At 35.7% G+C, this 21,400-nt stretch overlaps 1 protein-coding gene across 2 annotated transcripts in view; it reads left to right on the top strand.

Moving 5' to 3' along the window:
• Positions 1-21,400, top strand: part of pdzrn3b (PDZ domain containing RING finger 3b) — a 238,056-nt gene that overhangs the window by 22,089 nt on the left and 194,567 nt on the right. For both annotated transcript variants that reach the window (XM_030134538.1, XM_030134537.1), the window contains exons 2-3: positions 7,484-7,570; positions 13,152-13,259. In XM_030134538.1, the coding sequence (XP_029990398.1) occupies positions 7,484-7,570; positions 13,152-13,259 (195 nt within the window). The remainder of the gene's footprint in view (positions 1-7,483; positions 7,571-13,151; positions 13,260-21,400) is intronic.

The raw sequence follows: 21,400 nt of genomic DNA, 5'->3' as shown, positions 1-21,400 counted from the left end.
TTTTAATCACCTGGGCATACCTAATGTTTTAGTAACTGCACAACCTCCTGAAGAGATTCACTTTGTTTCCTTATGGATTGAGGCTAGAGCGTTCACAGATGTGCAAAAAAACACGCCTTAATTACTCTGAGATCATTTTAATGGCTCTGGAAATGTGAGAACACCTTAGAAATCTGTTCCAAGGCTGGAAGCAGATCCAGGATCAGTGAAGTTGGGGGAATATTTGTCTTATCTTGTCTAATTATTACTATTATTAATATTATTATAAATCATTATGACGATAACTGTCATCACCTTATTCTAACTTTTATCCTGTGATTATTTAACGATAGAGACAGACAGACAGACAGACAGACAGACAGACAGACAGATAGATACTTTCATAATCCCGAGGGAAATTCATGTATTCTTCTTCTTTTTCTTCTTCTTCTTCTTATATATTACTGTTATTATTATTATATATTACTATTACTGTTATCACCTTATTTGAACTTTTATCCTATGATTATTTAACGATAGATAGATAGATAGATAGATAGATAGATAGATAGATAGATAGATAGATAGATAGATAGATAGATAGATAGACAGACAGACAGATAGATAGATCGATCGATCGATCGATCGATAGATAGATAGATAGATACTTAAGTAATCCAGAGGGAAATTCAAGTATTCTTCTTCTTCTTTATCTTCTTCTTCTTTTTCTTCTTCTTCTTATATATTATTGTTATTATTATTATTATTATTATTATTATTATTATTATATTACTGTTATTATTATAAATTACTTACTGTTATCACCTTATTTTAACTTTTATCCTGTGATTATTAAACGATAGATAGATAGATAGATAGATAGATAGATAGATAGATAGATAGATAGATAGATAGATAGATAGATAGATAGATAGATAGATAGATAGATAGATAGATAGATAGATAGATAGATAGATAGATAGATAGATACTTAAGTAATCCAGAGGGAAATTCAAGTATTCTTCTTCTTCTTTATCTTCTTCTTCTTTTTCTTCTTCTTCTTATATATTATTATTATTATTATTATTATTATTATATTACTGTTATTATTATAAATTACTTACTGTTATCACCTTATTTTAACTTTTATCCTGTGATTATTAAACGATAGATAGATAGATAGATAGATAGATAGATAGATAGATAGATAGATAGATAGATAGATAGATAGATAGATAGATAGATAGATAGATAGATAGATAGATAGATAGATAGATAGATAGATAGATAGAAAAAGTATTGCTACCTGAAGGTCTGGATAGAAAGGCAGATAAATACCTCTGGAATATATTATTCACCTCTGCCTTAAAGTCTATAATCATCAGTTGGATGAAAGCAGAACCTCCCTCATATAATACATGGATTCAAAAAGTTTGGGATATTTACCAAATGGAGCAGATAACATTCTTATTCAGGCTTCAGAAAACCACCTTTACTAAAAAATGGGAACCTATGTTATCTTTGTTGCTGACATAATATTTATTGGTGATGCAAAACTCCATGTTGTTAATCAACGTGTTGGCATCCTGACTCTAAGATTTATATCTACAGCCTTATTTTTGGAAGCGGACATTGTTTGTTTGCTGTGATTGTTATTGGTTTCTTTAATTTCCATCCTATGTTGCCTGTGGAAGTTTGTGGGAATACACATATAGCTGAGAAAAAGGAAAAGAAACTAACTGAACTGTATTTAAATATATACATTGTATTGTACTAAAAAAAAAAAAGAAAATCTAATAAAAACTAAGCTTAAAAAAAAGTATTGCTAAAGAACTTACTCTAAAAAAACTTCCTGTAGAATACTGTAAACAAAAGACTTCTAATTTAAAAATCTGTCGAAAACTAAATGTATTGTCAGTGGACAGTATTTACACATTTCAGGGCACAGTGATTTAAAGTGAAACAGTGATTTGAAGTCATCGAAAGTGATCTAAAGTGATTTGACAGGTCGGTGTAGTCAAACTACATAAGGTGCATAAATCCTTTAATATACATATATACAGGGTGCAATTTGTTGGGGGTGGTGGGGGCAGTGTTTTTACATCCCTACTCCTGCTCAGTGAATTTTATCCTTCATCCTTTTTTCTCATTGGCTTTTAATCAATGAGTGACATGTTTCCTTTTTTATATTTTTTATGCTGTTTTTATCAGATTTGAATTTGTCTTTGTTTTTTATGATGGTTGTATTTTGTTGTTCTTAGCCCGCTTTGCACCCTCTGTTATCGCTGTTTTTATTTACTTATTTAATGCCTTGTTTTGTGTTTTGTGTACGGCACTTTGGCAGGTGTAAAGTTCTTAAAGTGCATTATAAATGAAGTTGGTATGGTATGGTGTGGTATGGTGTGGTGTGGTATGGTATGGTATTCTTGGGGGGGGGGGGGGGGGCAACCAACCAATTGCTGTATAATAGAGGAATAGAACCTGGGAGTTGGAGGTTGAAAGATGTAAAGTGTCACTTTTGTTTCATGCTAGTGTTAGTTACGTTACTTATGGACTGCACCCCCACATATATAACTGCCCCCACCCCCCTCTGACAAAAAAAACCAAAAAACATCCCCACCTCTGTTTTTTTGTGAAATCGCACCCTGCATATACATATATACAACATAATTAGCTATTTATTACACTGGTCAACAACAAATTTATTGTTTAAGTTTTTTGAGCTGATTTAGGATCATTTTGGTGTGCTGAATCCAAAAATCACAGTAATTTTGCTCAATCAGGTCAACTTTCTGAATTATGCTACATATTGGCTTTTTAACATTTTTGCTTACATTTATGGGCATTTTCACATCATATGATACAAAATTCTTTCATATTTCTTGCAATAAACGAGTTCTGAAGATTTTACTTTTTCCAATTTATGATTAATGGTTTTTTAATATTACAGGTGAATGAAATGGCTTCGACTAGAAGATCTTGCAAAAAATAAGCCTGACGTATTCTGCTACAACTGTGGTGAATACATAACTAGAAGCACTCGGAGAGCGCAGACCTCCGCCAAGGCTGATCAGTGGCCCCCCCCGTGGGCCCCCCCACCCCCGATCACCACCAAAATTTAATCATTTCTTCCTTATCCCATTTCCAACAAACCCTGAAAATTTCATCCAAATCTGTCCATAACTTTTTGAGTTATGTTGCACACTAACGGACAGACAAACAAACAAACAAACAAACAAACAGACAAACAAACCCTGGCAAAAACATAACCTCCTTGGCGGAGGTAAAAATCAACTGATAAAGTCACAAAAATGTAATCAATTTTGAGAGAAGATCAAATTTTTCAAAATCAAATTAGCAAAAAAACCTGACCTGATTGAGAAAAACAGATGTCATTTTTGGATTTAGCGGTGCAAAATGGTCCTAATTCAGTTGAAAAAACCTAGACAACTTGCAAAAAACATTTATTGTAACCCAGTGTTATCATTGTTGATATGTTATTATTATTATTACTTTATTATTACCACTTTACTACTTGTTGTTTCTACTAATACTTTACAATGTGCAATTCCCTATTGTTCAGTACTGTTTTTCTTTCATATAGTTGTTGTTTTGCTCTTTTCTTGTGGTATTTCTTGTGTGTACATTTGTTGTTGTGCTGCTCATGGAACCTCAGTTTCCGGATGCCTCTGCCCCAAAGGATCAGTAAAATTCTATCTAATCTAATCTAATTTAATCTATCGCTTATATCACTTCAAAGTCGTCTTCGGTTTTGGCTTAATGTCCAACTGTCCTCCTGTTGACAGTTACAGGCCGTGGACGCTATAATTTGAAAGCATGTGTCGCTAATGTTGCCGTGACACAGAGCAGCAGCGCACATTCCTACGTAGCTGGACATGCACATGATGGTCTCTGCAGCCTATAAGGACACTGTACACGCCAATAATATCTGCTTTATATTTAGTCCCTCTGTGTCGCAGCATACTGGAGTGGCAGCTGAATTGATGTTACTTGTAACTCCCATGAAAGTCCCTGTAAGAGAAACAGATTAAGAGCTGACGCTGCGAGTTTCCCAGAGTTCTTCATGTCATGTTGCCACTGAGTAAGAGGTCTGCTGCTGGATTATTTTACATAGGACAACAGTTTGTGGGTGGGAGGGGGTCTTGGCTCCTCTTTGAACTGGTCAGTCTGTGGTCTTTGGACTTTGGTTATGTGTCTGAGCAGGGGAGTGTGAAAGAGGGGGATGTTCACCCTCCCCCACCCCCCGAATAAAAACATGTAAGAAGCATATGATATTTATTTCAGTATCATTTTACTCATAGACATTATCTGAAATCTAAACAGACTAACCTTAAAGCTTTACTGGATTATATTTTATATTTTATTATATTCTCAATTCAATCACTTGGTTCCTGTATTTGGAGTTTTTTATACATTCACATAAAAATAAACATGTCTACCATGTGTTGATACAGAAAATACACAAAAAAAAAAACACCAGAATGCAGGAGATGAGGTGTTTCACATTCCCCCTTTACATGTTCAGTTGTTATTGGCAATTGGACTGTGATTTTTGGAGTGTTTTTTTTTTATAAAAGTTAGCTTCTTTTCACAGGTGGGATTGAACTTTTTATCCCCATTTCCTATAAAACAGGCTGCAGATTTGCTTTGTTCTCACATTATTTAACATTTCTCAATAATATTCGTATTATATTGATGATTACACCAACAAATTGACTAGGTTTTGAAGTATGATTGTTAGCCTTTTAGCACTTTAGCTGTTATAGCTAATACTAGCTTCCACAAACTAGCTCCCTTATTCCCACTGATCTTAGAGGTTGAGAGTCTGAGGTTTTTAGGTGATAAGTGTGAAAAAAAAAACTTGATTATTTACTGAACTAAACCCGTAGATGCCAGCTACTCTATCCAGTAGCCATCTGTAATTTACAAATTACTGAGCTACCAGCTAACTAAAAGCTAATTGCTAATAGCTTGCTAATAATATTGAACCTTTTGCACTTTTTGTTTCTTTATCAGTACACATCTAACATAAGAACCAACATTCAGACAGCATATTTAAAAACACATCATATAATCTTCTTGTGTTTTCTCAGCTAATGCTAATTGTCTTTAACTCAGTGCTGTTACCGCTAACTGCTCCCGCTAGCTTTTCATCCCTCATTTCCTAAAACAGGCTACTGATTCTCTATATTCTATATATCGCTAAATTACACTGAAGATTTCTCAATAATATTAAGATTATATTGATGATTACAGCAATAAATTGAGGTTTTGACATCTGATTTGTCAGCCCTCATGTTTAAGTTAATGTTAGCTTCCAAAAAACTAGCTCCTTCATCTTCACTGTCTAATCCCGGAGGTCAAAAGTCGAACATTTTCAGGTGATGAATGTAAAAAAAAACTTAGTTGTTCACTGAACTTCAACACTTGATTCCAGCAGCCATCTGTAGTTAAATAACCAAGTTGCCAACTAGCTAATCGCAAATAATGTGATAAGGATATTGAGACATTGTAGCAACTCTTTTACCATGAAGTTTTTTTTTTTCTATTTGTTTACACAAGAAGCAACATTCAGACAGCATATTAACAACACATCATATATTCTTCTTGTGTTTTCTCAGCTAATGCTAATTGTCTTTAACTCAGTACAGTTACTGCTAACTGCTGCCGCTAGCTTTCATTCCCTCATTTCCTAAAACAGGCTACTGATTCTCTATATTCTATATATACCTATATTACACTGAACCTTTCTCAATAATATTAACATTATATTGATGATTACTGCAATAAATTGAAGTTTTGATATCGGATTTGTCAGCCCTCATGTTTAAGCTAATGTTAGCTTCCAGAAAACTAGCTCCTTCATCTTCACTGTCTAATCCCGGAGGTCAAAAGTCTAATATTTTTAGGTGATGATTGTAAAAAAAACTTAGTTGTTCACTGAACTTAAACACTTGATTCCAGCAGCCATCTGTAGTTAAATAACCAAGTTGCCAACTAGCTAATCGCAAATAATGTGATAAGGATATTGAGACATTGTAGCAACTCTTTTACCATGAAGTTTTTTTTTTTCTATTTGTTTACACAAGAAGCAACATTCAGACAGCATATTAACAACACATCATATATTCTTCTTGTGTTTTCTCAGCTAATGCTAATTGTCTTTAACTCAGTACAGTTACTGCTAACTGCTGCCGCTAGCTTTCATTCCCTCATTTCCTAAAACAGGCTACTGATTCTCTATATTCTATATATACCTATATTACACTGAACCTTTCTCAATAATATTAACATTATATTGATGATTACTGCAATAAATTGAAGTTTTGATATCGGATTTGTCAGCCCTCATGTTTAAGCTAATGTTAGCTTCCAGAAAACTAGCTCCTTCATCTTCACTGTCTAATCCCGGAGGTCAAAAGTCTAATATTTTTAGGTGATGATTGTAAAAAAAACTTAGTTGTTCACTGAACTTAAACACTTGATTCCAGCAGCCATCTGTAGTTAAATAACCAAGTTGCCAACTAGCTAATGGCTAATAATGTGATAAGGATATTGAGACATTTTAGCAACTCTTTTACCACGAAGTATTTTTTTTTCTGTTTGTTTATACAAGAAGCAACATTCAGACAGCATATTAACAACACATCATATATTCTTCTTGTGTTTTCTCAGCTAATGCTAATTGTCTTTAACTCAGTACTGTTACTGCTAACTGCTGCCACTAGCTTTCATTCCCTCATTTCCTAAAACAGGCTACTGATTCTCTATTCTCTCATGTTTAAGCTAATGTTAGCTTCCAGAAAACTAGCTCCGTCATACTGTCTAACCCCAGAGGTCAAAAGTCGAACATATTTAGGTGATAAGTGTAAACAAAAAAAAACAAAAAAACAACTGAATTACTCACTGAACTTAACTGCAGTTACCAACTAGCTAATCGCTAATAGTGTCATAAGGATATTGAGATATTGTAGCAACTCTTTTACCACGAAGAATTTTTTTGTTTGTTTGTTTATACAAGAAACAACATTCAGGCAGCATATTTACAGCACATCAGTTATTCTTTTTGTGTTTTTCTCAGCTAATGCTAATTATCTATAGCTGAGTAATGTTGCCAGAGACAGCTGCCACTATATCTTGCAAACCGAATGTTTAGATGCAATGTTTATCTCCTCCAGCTTGTTGAAGAACTGTTAATTATGTACGTAATAATTTGCATTAGTTTTGCAAATGCAGCCTCAGACTAACAGTTCTGAAAATGAGCCGTTAAGCCTGGGTGATGATCCGTTAAATCCAAAGTTTCGCTCTGCGACTTGAACATCAGCCCTCGATGTGCAGAGGAAGATGAGGAGAGAGGAAGGGGGTAATAGGGTCAATAATTTATAGCCCGCTCAATCACACTACGGCACACGTTGAGTTAATAATGGATCGTTTTGAATAACCTGCTGCCCTTGTCTCCTGTCTTTCCTCTGTCTGTCTGTAGGAAAGCGAGACTAAAAGCATGACGGTTGTTCTTCTCCGTGAGGGCGGATCTCTGGGTTTTAACATCATAGGAGGAAGGCCATGCGCGGTAGGTTAAAAGCAGAGCGTCTTGGAGGTTTCACCCCCCTGTCCTTAACCCCCCCACCCCACCCCGGTGTTCAGCCAAGTGTCATATGGCAACCCAGGAATGAATAGCACATACTTAAAGCACCACAAACTTTCTCTGTCTTGACACAACTTCGTCAGTTTTCTAGTGTTTGCTAGTCTGTGGATAGATGAACCGCATCTATCAAGTTTTATTGTGTTTATATATTGGTCTGGTTAAGCGGATTTGGCATTACAGATTAAAAAAACTATAATTACTTTTATGAGAGTTAAATCTAGGTTTTTGGTTTTGACCATAGTTGTTTTGTCTCTAATTGAGGGGATTTTGGTGGTGAGGTAAACACAGAGGAGAGAAAAGGGTCTTTTATCCCAGTCTGAACCTTTCGCTGCCACTTTATTTTCTGCCTCTGGGCTCTGATGTGCAAGTCATTAATGATGCCACAGCCTCCATCTCAACACTGGTGAATACTCCATCTTCCATACATGGAGACTTTGTGCAGCGCAGGTTCTTTTGAAATGGTGTTCCCCCGTATCTGTTTCACCAGGACTGTACTCGACTGTTGCAAGGCTGTTTTCCACAGCCACAGTGACGCACTTTGTGTAGTCGCACAGATTATCACAGTAAAACTATTTAAAGCAAGCTATAAAAAGATCCACTCATAAAAAAAGCGGCGTATTTTACCAGAGCCCACGGTTTCGTAGATTTGTGACCTTTCCTGCCCTCGTGACAGAACCGTGTATCAAACTGAACCGCGAGAGATGATACTTGGCCTCAGAACAACTGTCTGCCTGAGACACTATTCATTAAAATGGAAATACCTAATATCCACATGGCCTTTGACACATGTGTTTGATGTGGATGTTGTTCTGGGATGGTTTGGTACGAGCCATCAGCTGCCAGGGTTCGGTTTCTGGAAGGAATAGTTTGTCTGTACCTCGAAAGAAAGTACAGAGAAGAAAGGAGGCTGCAAGGACTAATATATCAGAGTTTGCAGTGTGACTCTAAAGCAGTGTGTGACTGTCATCACAAATTTATTTAAAAATTTTTAAAACCCGATTGATAGCCTAATTATCATTAATCCATTAGTCCAGTGGCTTCTAACCTTTTTTGGCTCGTTACCCCATTTTAACATCACAAATTTCTGGCGACCCCAGACATTCAAAACAGAGACATTTTTTTGCTGAAATGTATTTGTTTATGATCATGTAATAGTTTGCTATACTATTTTGCAAATAAGCATTAATTCTAGATGACATTTAGTCTATATAATGTATATTATTATGGATAGAGACAGAAAAACCAGGTGTAGATTACTGCACAAAGTGAGAATTTTATTTTCCTTGGTCAGGGTTAGGGATGTAACAATATGAAAATTTCATATCACGGTTATTATGACCAAAATTATCACGGTTATCATTATTATCGCGATATTGTTACCTCCACTAGGAGGTATTTTGACCACTTTGCTTTGTGTGCGTGCGTGCATACGTGTTTGTTTGATTGTTAGCGAGATAGCTCAAAAACTTATGGACGGATTTTCAGTAAATTTTCAGGAAATGTTGATACTGGCACAAGGAAGAAATCATTAAATTTTGGTGTTGATCGGGGGGGGATCTGACTTGGCAGAGGTCTGCGCTCTCCGAGTGCTTTTCTTGTTGAAATTATGCTCAAAATGTTCAAAAAGTACTTATTCACACATTGAAATAATTCAAGCAAGTTGTATTTTGAAAAATAAATATTTAAATAAAATTAAATAATAGCCACAATGTACTTTCTGTTGGCAGAAACATAGCAGAAAATGTTAACATGTAAACAATCAAATGTACAAATGTGCATTAAAGATGTCACCTTATGGACACTGTTGGACCATTTTCCATATCAAGTTTGAGTTGTTTGAGTTTCTTTTTCAGAGATAGATAGATAGATAGATAGATAGATAGATAGATAGATAGATAGATAGATAGATAGATAGATAGATAGATAGATAGATAGATAGATAGATAGATAGATAGATAGATAGATAGATAGATAGATAGATAGATAGATAGATAGATAGATAGCACCTGGAATGCTGCTGCTTCTCCAGGAAAGAGCAATACCATTAGTTTTCAAAGTGTGGTAATCAAACACAGTTATGATAATTACAATTTAAACGGTAATACTAACTGTCTGGAATTTTACTACGGTTTATCGTTATACCGGTAATCGTTACATCCCTAGTCAGGATATTTAATAGAAAACTCATTTAAACGGTAATTTGAATAGTAATTTTTTAATCTCCTGAGTAAAAATTGCACATGGATAAGCCTTGTTAACTTGGCTATAGCTACCTCTGTTGTAAAGATCTGTGGAAACAACCAAAATTAGACCCTGAAAGTGCTCAAAATACACTATATGGACAAAAGTGTTGGGCCGTGTTGAACTCAGGTGTTTCAGGATACAAAACAATAATGACACATGTCATAATATAATTTTATATTGGGATAAATATCATTGCATTGGTTAGTTTGGTTTAAATTATCTTTGCTTCCAAAATGCCTCAGAGATAGTTTTTACTTAATTTCTCAAAATTGTTGTTTGTTTTTTTATTATTTTTTTTTATTTTAATCAATTGACAGCAGCGAGAAGAGTAATATTTAATGGAAAACTCACTTAAATGGTAATTCATATAGTAATTTTTTAATCTCCTAAGTGAAAATTGCACCAGGATAAGCCTTGTTAACTTGGCTATAGCTACCTCTATTGTAAAGATCTTTGGAAACAATCAAAATTACACCCTGAAAGTGCTGAAAAGAATGATTCAGCTTGTTTCTGAGTCAGAAGTAAACACAGAAGAGGTTAAATATAGAGGAATGTGTGCACCAGCTGAGCGGATCCCTGTCACATCCTTATCCTTATCCTTATCCTTATCCTCACATACCTGCCGATTTGTTTACGTGTGTGACGACCTACATATCTACCATACCACGCACTTTTTATGGGAAATACAGCAGGTTGAAAGCGTTAGCCTTTAACTCTGACTCTGCCAGGTCATGGTCATGGTGTTAAATGCAGACCATCTCGTGTTCTTCCATGTTCGCAGTTAACATTTAGACCCTTTGCAAAAAAAAAACAAAAACAAAAAACACGATTCAACACCATGCACTTACAAATGTATAAAAACGTTCCAGCAGCACAGTCTGCACTCACTGTCAGGGATAAACAAGTGTAAGGAGGAGAGAAACTCTTTTTTTTTATTGCATGCTCTGCTGCGGAAACACACATAGTACTTTGTGTGATATTGTGCGGAGATATGCTGATTAAGTCTGGGCTGACTTTTGCATATGTTTAACATCTGTTCTATTAGATATCTGAACTGTATTTACTGAATTCAATGTAAAATAAAAGCTGAAAGAAATAAAAATGTCTTGTAGAATCACTTGGATTTTTGATGGTCATCCATATTTATGTTTATTCATTAAGATCACGGGTGTCAAATTCATTTTAGTTCAGGGGCCACATATAGTCTAATATGATAAAAACTGGGCCGGACCAGGAAAATAATACAAATAATAGGATTAGAACTTATAAATAATGTCAACTCCAAAATTTTCTCTGTTTATGAGTGAAAAAAGTAAAATTCCGTAATGAAAATGTTTGCATCTACGACCTGTACTTGAACATAACATGAACAAATATGAACCTGGAAATTCTTTTGAAAAATAAGTGCATTGTTAATAATATTACGCCTTAATTGATCATTTATACATAGGCATTACAACTTACAGATCACAGTAGATCTGCTACAAATACATAGAACATTTAGTAACAGGCAGAATATTGTTAAAATTCCACATTTCAGACATTTTTGTAAAACGCCAATCTGTAAATGTAACTATTTTTGTGTAATTTAATTTTTTTAACACTAAAACAAAGAGGAGTATTTGCAGTTTTCATAATTTATAGGTTATTATGATAGTAGGTAAGCCCTGCGATGAACTGGCGACTTGTCTAGGGTGTACCCCGCCTTCGCCCCTATGTAGCTGGGATAGGCTCCAAGCGACCCCCGTGACCCTAGTGAGGATAAAGCAGGTTCAGAAAATGAATGAATGAATGATAGTATTTTACTGGTCTGATCCACTTTAGATTGAATTGATCTAAAATTATTTTAACACCATTGACTGTTAATATCTTCAGTGTAATTTTTGCATTTCACAAATTCATCCCACGGGTCGGATTGGACCCTTTGGCCCCAGGGCTGCATGTTTGGCACCTATGACTTAGATATTTAATACTTTAACTTGTCTCGTCATTATTACATCAGCCTATAAAAATCTACTATTGGTCAATTTCTAAATGCTTTGCACTAACCAACTAATTGTGGTGGTGTCTAAAAATGTGCTTTAGAATAATGTTTTAAAAAAAAAATGCATTAAATTGACATTATTTCTTCCTCCAGTGTTGTTGATGGTGTTTCTCTGAGGTTATGATTCTGTAATATATGGTTTCTTTTGTGTGAGCTTCGTGGTCAACATTAAGCTTGAGTAATGACAAATACTACCAATAATACCCAAAAATCTAGTAGTATACAGGTATTGTATGCTTATTTTCTACAAGTGTTAGCCCGCTTCCCGAAGGGTAGGCAAGGGGTATTGTTTTTGGTTCGGTTTATTTGTTTGTTTGTTTGTTAACACTTTAGCAGCAAAACTACTGGTTGAATTCATACTAAATTGGGTTTATAGATTGCCAGTGATCCAGAATAGATCTGATTAAATTTTTTGGAAAAGTAGGTCAAAGTTAAAATTTTTTAGGAATTTTTAAAATCTTTTTTTTTTGTTCCATTTCCTGAGCCCAGGCAATGTAATTATAATTTAAGGGGAACTGAAATCTACAAGAAAATGAAGTGTAGAACAAACATAAAAAGCCAGTGTATCTCTGTTAGAGGGGTACATCTGTGGAATAATCTGGAGCAAAACTTAAAAATGTCTTCTTCAATCTGTGCATTTAAAAGGATGTATAAATCCACTATAATAACAAAATATAGAACATTAGAAGTACGCATAAAATAAGATATTATAGTTAATTGGTTATCATGATAAGAAGATACTATCATATTTATTGATTATTGTATTTGGAGTAAATATTTGAGGTGGATATGTATATTACAGTTTATACTGAAAACGGTTGATTATTGCAAATCTGATTGTGTATGAGGTGACAAAAAAAACAGTGTATATGAATGTTTTTTATGGATGTTTTGTGTTATTGTAAAAAATATACAGAGGAAAATGTGTGTTAACAAAGCAAAGGAGGCGGATCTAGTTTGATTATTCGTTTGTAAAAAGGGGGTGGGAGTCAATAAGTTATACTTCTTCCCACTCCTTTTCGAGCGCAAAAAAATTGTATTTATTTATTTATTTGTTTTGACCATGTTGTATGATTCTTTGTTATCTGATGATTCTATGTGCTCGAAATAAACTACTACCACTACTACTACTACTTACTCCTGAGATGTATGATCACATATAATCTGAACAGTGTGTTGGTATTATTCTCTCGACATTAACCACCGTTTCCTCCGCAGGACGACAACGACAGCACTTCAAACGAAGGGATCTTTGTATCCAAGATCGTGGAGAAAGGTCCGGCGGATAAGGAGGGTGGACTTCAAATCCACGACAGAGTAATAGAGGTACGTAGCCTGGAAATAAAAGGGGAACTGTTAAGTTTATGTAATGTAGTCATTGAGCTAGTTTATGTGTCAGTGCTGTCTGTGGTATGAAAATGACGACAGCGAGGAGGAAGGAAAACCATCACTCATTATTTATGTTCCACTGACCTACGAATGTGAAACTCCAGCTGAAATCAGCAAACCGTTTCCCTTATAACATAATTACTGAAGTCATATACTATGTGGACATGTTGAATTCAGGTGTTTCTTTTCTAACAGGGGTCTGGGATATAAAACACTAACAACAAATGTCATAATATAGTTTTATATTGGGATAAATATCATTGCATTGGTTAGTTTGGTTTAAATTGTTTTCTTTGCTTCCAAAATTTCCTTGCGCTAATATGATGACAATAAAATTTCTACCTGTCTATCATCTATCTAAAATGCCCCAGAGATGGTTTTGACTTAATTTCTCTCAACATTGATTTTTTTTTTTTATCCATGACTATGATTTTAAATGTTCTACCTCTAAATTTCTAAAATATTTCTCATCCTCTGACTGTAAATAATAATTTTCTACCACAACTAATCATCTACTTTCTTCACATTTCACTGAGGAAGAAAAATCTCCCATTAAACTTTAAGGAAATATTGATGTTTATAAACTGTATGGACAAAAATATTGGGACACATCATGTTTACAGATGTAAGATGTCCTGTTCATGAGGATTTGAGATAAAAACATCAATATTTCCTTGAAGTTTAATGGGAGATTTTTCTTCCCAAGTGACAAGTGAAGAAAGTAGATGATTAGTTGTGGTAGAAAATTATTATTTACAGCCAGAGCATGAACAGTATTTTAAAAATTTAAAGGTAGAATATTTAAAATGATAGTCATAGATGAAAAAAAAAACAACAACAACAAACAAAATCAATGTTGAGAAATGAAGTAAAATCCATCTCTGAGGCATTTTGGAAGCAAAGATAACAATTTAAACCAAACTAACCAATACAATGATATTTATTCCGATATAAAACTATCTTATGACATATGTCATTATTGTTTTGTATCCTGAAACACCTGAATTCGACGTGGCCCAACATTTTTGCCCATATAGTGTATTTTGAGCACTTTCAGGGTTTAATTGTGATTGTTTCTCAGAGTTTATCGTAGTCTTCTATTACAAAAAAACATAATAATACAAATAATCAATATATTTATCCCAGTATAAAACTATATTATAACATTTGTCATTATTGTTTTGTATCCCAGACCCCTGTTAAAAAAGAAACACCTGAATTCAACGTGTCCCAAGACTTTTGTCTATGTAGTATAATGACTTAGGCAATTATGCTATGAGGCTAACGATATGTGAGCATTGGCATTTTGGGCTTTGATTGCAAAGCGAGTAAAATAAAACGCTGTAGACAGCTAAAGCTCCAACATATACTTCTACCAATCAACACTGAGGCGCAGACTTTGTAAGTGGGGCATCACTGCAGATGGATGGAGATAAACCTGAGGCGAGGCTGTCTGTCTTTGGTTTGGCAGAGTGAGAAAGAGCCCAGTGTTTGCTTCCTCACTGACAAATCCCTCATGACAAAGCTGCCGTGTAGCATCCTCCTCTCGCCTTTAAACAGAATCTTGTGTGGAAAGGCCAGCTCACCCCGAGGTCAACTTGAGGGATGTGTTGAAAAACTCCACATCACAAAGGTTGCTTTTATAGGAACAGTTGTCAAGCAGAATCTCACACAATGGCAGCATTGAAACGGAGAGGTTTGTGTGGATTACAAGTGTGTATTGCCGCGTGCTGCAAGATGACAAATATGGTTTGTCGAAGGCTTTATTGTCAAACCTCAGTGAAATTGCCCCCTAGCATCACGACCAGCGCGGAGATGTTTGCGGAAAGTGTTTACAAGAAAAAGAAGACTCCGACATCTGGACTCCGTTGATGGTTGCATCCTGTCAGTCCTCTAGTCAAATGCTAAGTGCTTACAAAAAATGCTGCCACAAGTCGTCTGGCACAAGCCTCGCGTTGTGGTTCTAAATATTATGGTTGCGAATAAGGCAACACCATAACTTAAATTTGACATGTGGGTCTTCACTTGTCGCTTCTTCAAGTCCACGCACACACACAGTTGGCTCAAAGATCTCCGCAACTTGAGATTTGTCATGAGATCCCCCAAACAAAGGCAAAGACGAACCGGCAATTCACAAGGATCCTGGTGACCGGAGGCCAAAACGGGACTCCAAGTGGGCCACTAGCTGATGTGCTAAGAGATTAGCTCATGTGTCAGTCGTCTTTGTGCATATCTTGTATCTGTTTTTTATGACTTAGCATGCATGTGTTGGGGAATCATGTTAATAGGCTAGATGTTGTCGGATTTAGTTACTTCTTGTAGGACTTTGGTATTAAGGTAACCATTCAGGCCCTAATGGCTCTAAAATAAAAGAGAGTACAGATTTTGCTTTAGGTTAATCCCGCACTTGTGTTGTTTTTTCAACAATTATGGGGGTTGAAGTCACGGAATCTCGCCGTGTGAGGTGAAAACCTGAGCAGAGCAGGACGTGAAGAGCCTTAGGAGGTTGCGAAGGACCCTATTAAGTGACCTTTTCTTTTCAGGAGGGGAGGGATTACTCCACAAAACAGAAAAAAAAACAGCAAATAAATCATTCATCCATTGAAATCGAAATGTATACAGTTCAGAATTGTTGTTCCTCGGTGGCGCTTTTCATCGACTCCGAAACCCGATAGTGACGTCGGTTCAGATTTCGCAGACTCCCTTTTTTGTTATCTGGTTAAAACAAAAAGTCCCATGTCATGCTTTTCCCGTTGACAATGCGAAATGCAGAGTCATGACGACATGTTTCCAATTGTGCGGGCTGCAGCTTTAACCTGAGGTGATGAGGTCTGTGGTAAATGAAAGGAATCTAACACCGAGCGCCCCAGGGCAGTTTCATGTAGTGTGTTTTAAAGTGAGTTGGTCGGACAGCGGTTTGGAACGCTGTCCTATTTATCATCCCGTGTGGGAAAAGATTGCGCTCCAAAAGGAGACAAATCTGGTTTCACGTCACACGACTCGGGTGGTGTTTTTTATTGACAGTTTGACTCCAGTGGGTTTCACACATCAGATCCAAGACCCAAACATCCACCATCGACCAAAACCATCTACTGATTTAACCTGTTTAATACCTGTTGGTCCACTAATTCTATCAATAAATGTGAATAACTGGTGTAAAATACAGTTTCTCATCTTTTCATGGTCATCATATCTGTATGGTCAGATATACAGTATGTATGTGGGTAATTTTTTACGAAATTGTGTTTTATTTATTTTAACAACTTTGTACGGTGACCTTGAGTGTCCTGAAAGGTGCCTATAAATAAAATGTATTATTATTATTATTATTATTATTATTATTATTATTATTATTATTATTATTATCAGATATGACCCATTTGGACTTTTCAGAGGCTCTGTAGTTACCATGGAAACACCATCATCTTCTATAACCTTTATTCACCAATAAAACCCATGGAGTTGGATCAGTAATAGAGGATGGAAACCCTTTGCTTTTGTTTTTTGTTTTTTTTTTGTTTATTTTTGCTGAAAAAGTCACACTGGAAAAAATCCTGATCTTACCGAGTGTATTTTTCTCATTTCTAGTCAAACTATCTTATCACACTTCAAATAAGACATAATCACCCAAAGAGCCATCTGTAAGTGAAATATAAGAACTGATTTTTAGACAATAGATCTTGAAAATCTTATTTCAAGAAATCTTACAAAGATAATTTTCACTTGTTCCATTGGCAGATTTTTTGCTTAAATTAAGCAAAAAAAAAAAAAAAAAAAAGTCTTGAATTCAGCAAAAAAAAATCTGCCAATGGAACAAGTGAAAATGATCTTGGTAAAATTTCTTGAAATAAGATTTTCCAGATCTATTGTCTAAAAATAAGTTCTAATATCTCACTGAAAAGTTACTCTTTAGGTGATTATGTCTTGTTTTAAGTGTGATGAGATATTTTGACTAGAAATGAGAAAAATACTCTTGGTAAAATTTGGATTTTGGCAGTGCACTTTTTCTTCAGTTTTCTCTATTTTAATATAATAACCTTCAACTCTAATCTGAAAATACCAGATTTTCACTTAAAAATGGAAACCACAGAGGATAATATTATAATAAATGGAGATAAATCAATTAAGAAAGGTTAAATCAAGAGAAAAAATTCATTTGTGAGCTGCCACAAAAGTCCCACCGGGTCTTTATGGGTTAATACAGGGAGGATATTTTCAAAAATACACCTGTTAGTGAATTGATGGGTGTTTGAGAAAATAATCATTGGTGCTTTTAGGAACAGTTGAGACAAAAATGTGTTAAAATCAGCAGCAACAGAGTTTTGGCAGTTGTTTTTAAGTCTTTAAATTATCATGATTAATGTTCTGTTAATATCATAGTTTATGCACAAATAAGTTGATATTCAAAAGACATTTACAGTGACACAAAGCAATGAATAATATAGAAATATATTTTTGTAGGTATATATATATTTTTTTTACACCTGAAGTTGTCGTGAAACTGACAGTGAAAACCTGATCTAACTAGATCTTTAGCAGACCTAGATCTTCTTTTCAGTAAAGGGTGATTGAAAGGCTGAAACTTGAGACTTTTTGCTTTTAACACAAATATCTGCTCCAGTGTTTCCTCTAAGAAGGAAAGGTTTTGAGTTCACTTTTCTGCATCAGTTACAGTTTGACTGGATGGAACCAGCTGCGTATATGAGCCTTTTCCTTTATTACTTTCTCTCTTTATGCTGTTTAGTTTTATAATGGCTAAATTGAGTTTAGTTCGCTTAAGACGTGATGAAATTAGAAAAGAATTTAAGGAAATATTGTGATAACGAATGTATTTAATGGGATTAAGAAGGTTTTACAGAATAACCTCTGGTTTCTTCATGACATATGAGCATTTATTGTTTGATTCAGACGCAAGTTAGACCTAGAACTAGTTCTGTGAAGACTTCCAAAAGAATTTTCTTTACAATTTACACCTTTTAACCTTTTAACTTTATCACCATTATTCTATTATTATCCTCTGTATTTTGCATTTTTCTGCATAAATCAGGTAGTTTGCTATATTTAGTTCACTGATCATGTAGATGTTCATAAAAACTCAAGAGTAAATGTAAAGGTTATGATATTAAAACCACAGGGACATGTTTTAAAATGTGTAATTCCATTTAAAAAGCAAAATATCACTCCATTAATTGAAAATTAGGCATTTTCCTGTATTTAATTCACTGATCATGTAGAGGTTCTTAAAAGCTCCAAATAAAGTTGAGGGTTATTATATCAAAAAAAAGAGAGGAAGTGACTTTTTCAGCAAAATATATAATTAAATGAGCATGAAAACAAGTGTGTCCATCCACTGTCATTGATCCAACTCCATTGGTTTTACTGGTGAATCAATGTTGTAGAAGATGACGGTTTTTCGATGGTAACTACGGAGCCTTTGAACATCCAAATGGGTCATATCTGATGACCATGAAAAGATGACAAACTGTATATTACACCAATTATTTACATGGATTGATAGGATTAGTGGATCAACAGGTATTAAACAGTTTAGATCAGTAGTTTTTTTTTGGTCGTTAGAATTAAATAGAACATTTTAACAGGTGATTTTGAACAGCATTATTGATTTTAACGTGCACAGATGAGACATTAATGCATAGAAATGACCTCCTGGTACATAGAACTGTGCATATCCTTCATGGGAGATGTAGCGTCATAAATGATGCAATAAGACGACAGGTGACCTGACAGCTGAGAGGAGGCGTCGTCTATTTAACGACAGTCTTAGACCACAACTAATACCGACATAAAGTACACGAGCCGATAGAATATAGAAAATACTGCAACTTTTACCGTGTGAATACATCTCACAGCTTGTACTTTTGCACTTTTATGAGCTGCAGAGTTGAGTCGGTTCTACACGTACCTTTTTTTTTTTCTTTTTTTACACAAGTATCTGTATGTCTGTTTGAGTAAAGAATGCGTGTACTTTTAACACCTCTGCAGACAGGCAGAGGCGAGCTCAGAGTTAAAGGTTAAAGGCTCCGCTGTGTTCACCAGCTCGTTGCCAACTTTGTCTTGTCTGCTGTTCGGTGCAGAGCATCGGCTTTTTTTTTTTTTTTTTTTTTTTTTTTTTTTTTTTGCCTTTTTCCAAAAATGTCTGCCTGCCACATCAGGAAAGAAAGATATTCAAGAGTTACAGCAACTCATAAGGAGCGCATAGAAAGTAGAAACCTATGGGTTTATCTCATGTCATAATACTAGGGGTGTAACGGTACAGAAACATGTCAGTTCGGTATGTTTTCAGTACGGGGGTCTTCGGTTTCATACATTTTGGATACGTTTTCGGTACAGGGGTCTTTGGTTTCATACATTTTGGATACGTTTTCGGTACAGGGGTCTTTGGTTCGATACGTTTTCGGTACAGGGGTCTTCAGTTCAATACGTTTTCGGTACAGGGGTCTTCAGTTCGATACGTTTTCGGTACAGGGGTCTTCAGTTCGATACGTTTTCGGTACAGGGGGCTTCAGTTCGATATGTTTTCGGTACGGGGTCTTAGGTTCGATACGTTTTCAGTACAGGGGTCTTTGGCTCGATACATTTTCGGTACAGGGGTCTTCGGTTCGATACGTTTTTGGTACAGGGGTCTTCGGTTCGATACATTTTCGGTACAGGGGTCTTCGGTTCGATACGTTTTCGGTACAGAGGTCTTCGGTTCAATATGTTTTTGGTACGGGGGTCTTCGGTTCGATGCGTTTTCGGTACGGGGGTCTTCAGTTCAATACATTTTCGGTACAGGGGGCTTCAGTTCGATACGTTTTTGGTACAGGGGTCTTCAGTTTGATACATTTTCGGTACAGGGGGCTTCAGTTCGATATGTTTTCGGTACAGGGTCTTAGGTTCGATACATTTTCAGTACAGGGGTCTTCGGCTCGATACATTTTCGGTACAGGGGTCTTCGGTTCGATACGTTTTTGGTACAGGGGTGTTCAGTTCAATACATTTTGGATATGTTTTTGGTGCAGGGGTCTTCGGTTCGATACGTTTTTGGTACAGGGGTCTTCGGTTCGATACATTTTCGGTACAGGGGTCTTCGGTTCGATACGTTTTCGGTACAGGGGTCTTCGGTTCGATACGTTTTCAGTACAGAGGTCTTCGGTTCAATATGTTTTCGGTACGGGGGTCTTCGGTTCGATGCGTTTTCGGTACGGGGGTCTTCGGTTCGATACGTTTTTGGTACGAGGGTCTTCGGTTCGATACGTTTTTGGTACGGGGGTCTTCGGTTCGATACGTTTTTGGTACAGGGGTCTTCGGTTTGATACGTTTTTGGTACGAGGGTCTTCGGTTCGATACGTTTTTGGTACGGAGGTCTTCGGTTTGATACATTTTCAGTACAGGGGTCTTCGGTTCGATACGTTTTCAGTACAGAGGTCTTCGATTCAATATGTTTTCGGTACGGGGGTCTTCGGTTCGATGCGTTTTCGGTACGGGGGTCTTCGGTTCGATACGTTTTTGGTACGAGGGTCTTCGGTTCGATACGTTTTTGGTACGGGGGTCTTCGGTTCGATACGTTTTTGGTACAGGGGTCTTCGGTTTGATACGTTTTTGGTACGAGGGTCTTCGGTTCGATACGTTTTTGGTACGGAGGTCTTCGGTTTGATACGTTTTTGGTACGAGGGTCTTCGGTTCGATACGTTTTTGGTACGGAGGTCTTCGGTTTGATATGTTTTCGGTACAGGGGTCTTCAGTTTGATACGTTTTCGGTACATTTTGCTTGAATTAAGCAAAAACATCTTGAATTAAACAAAAAAATCTGCTAATGGAACAAGTGAAAATTATCTTGGTAAGATTTCTTAAAATCAGATTTTCCAGATCTATTGTCTAAAAATAAGTTCTTATATCTCATTGAAAAATTATTCTTTAGGTGATTATGTCTTATTTTAAGTGTGATGAGATATTTTGACTAGAAATGAAAAAAATACACTTGGTAAAATTTAGATTTTTGCAGTGTGATGACCAAAAGCACCCACTGATCTAAAAGGTGCAAGAATTGTTGATCCACTAATCCTGTGAATACAATA

Source organism: Sphaeramia orbicularis, chromosome 5 (genome assembly GCF_902148855.1).
Source record: "Sphaeramia orbicularis chromosome 5, fSphaOr1.1, whole genome shotgun sequence".
NCBI lineage: Eukaryota > Metazoa > Chordata > Actinopteri > Kurtiformes > Apogonidae > Sphaeramia > Sphaeramia orbicularis.
Note: the sequence above shows the minus strand (reverse complement) of the source record. Positions and strands in the feature narration are given on the sequence as shown.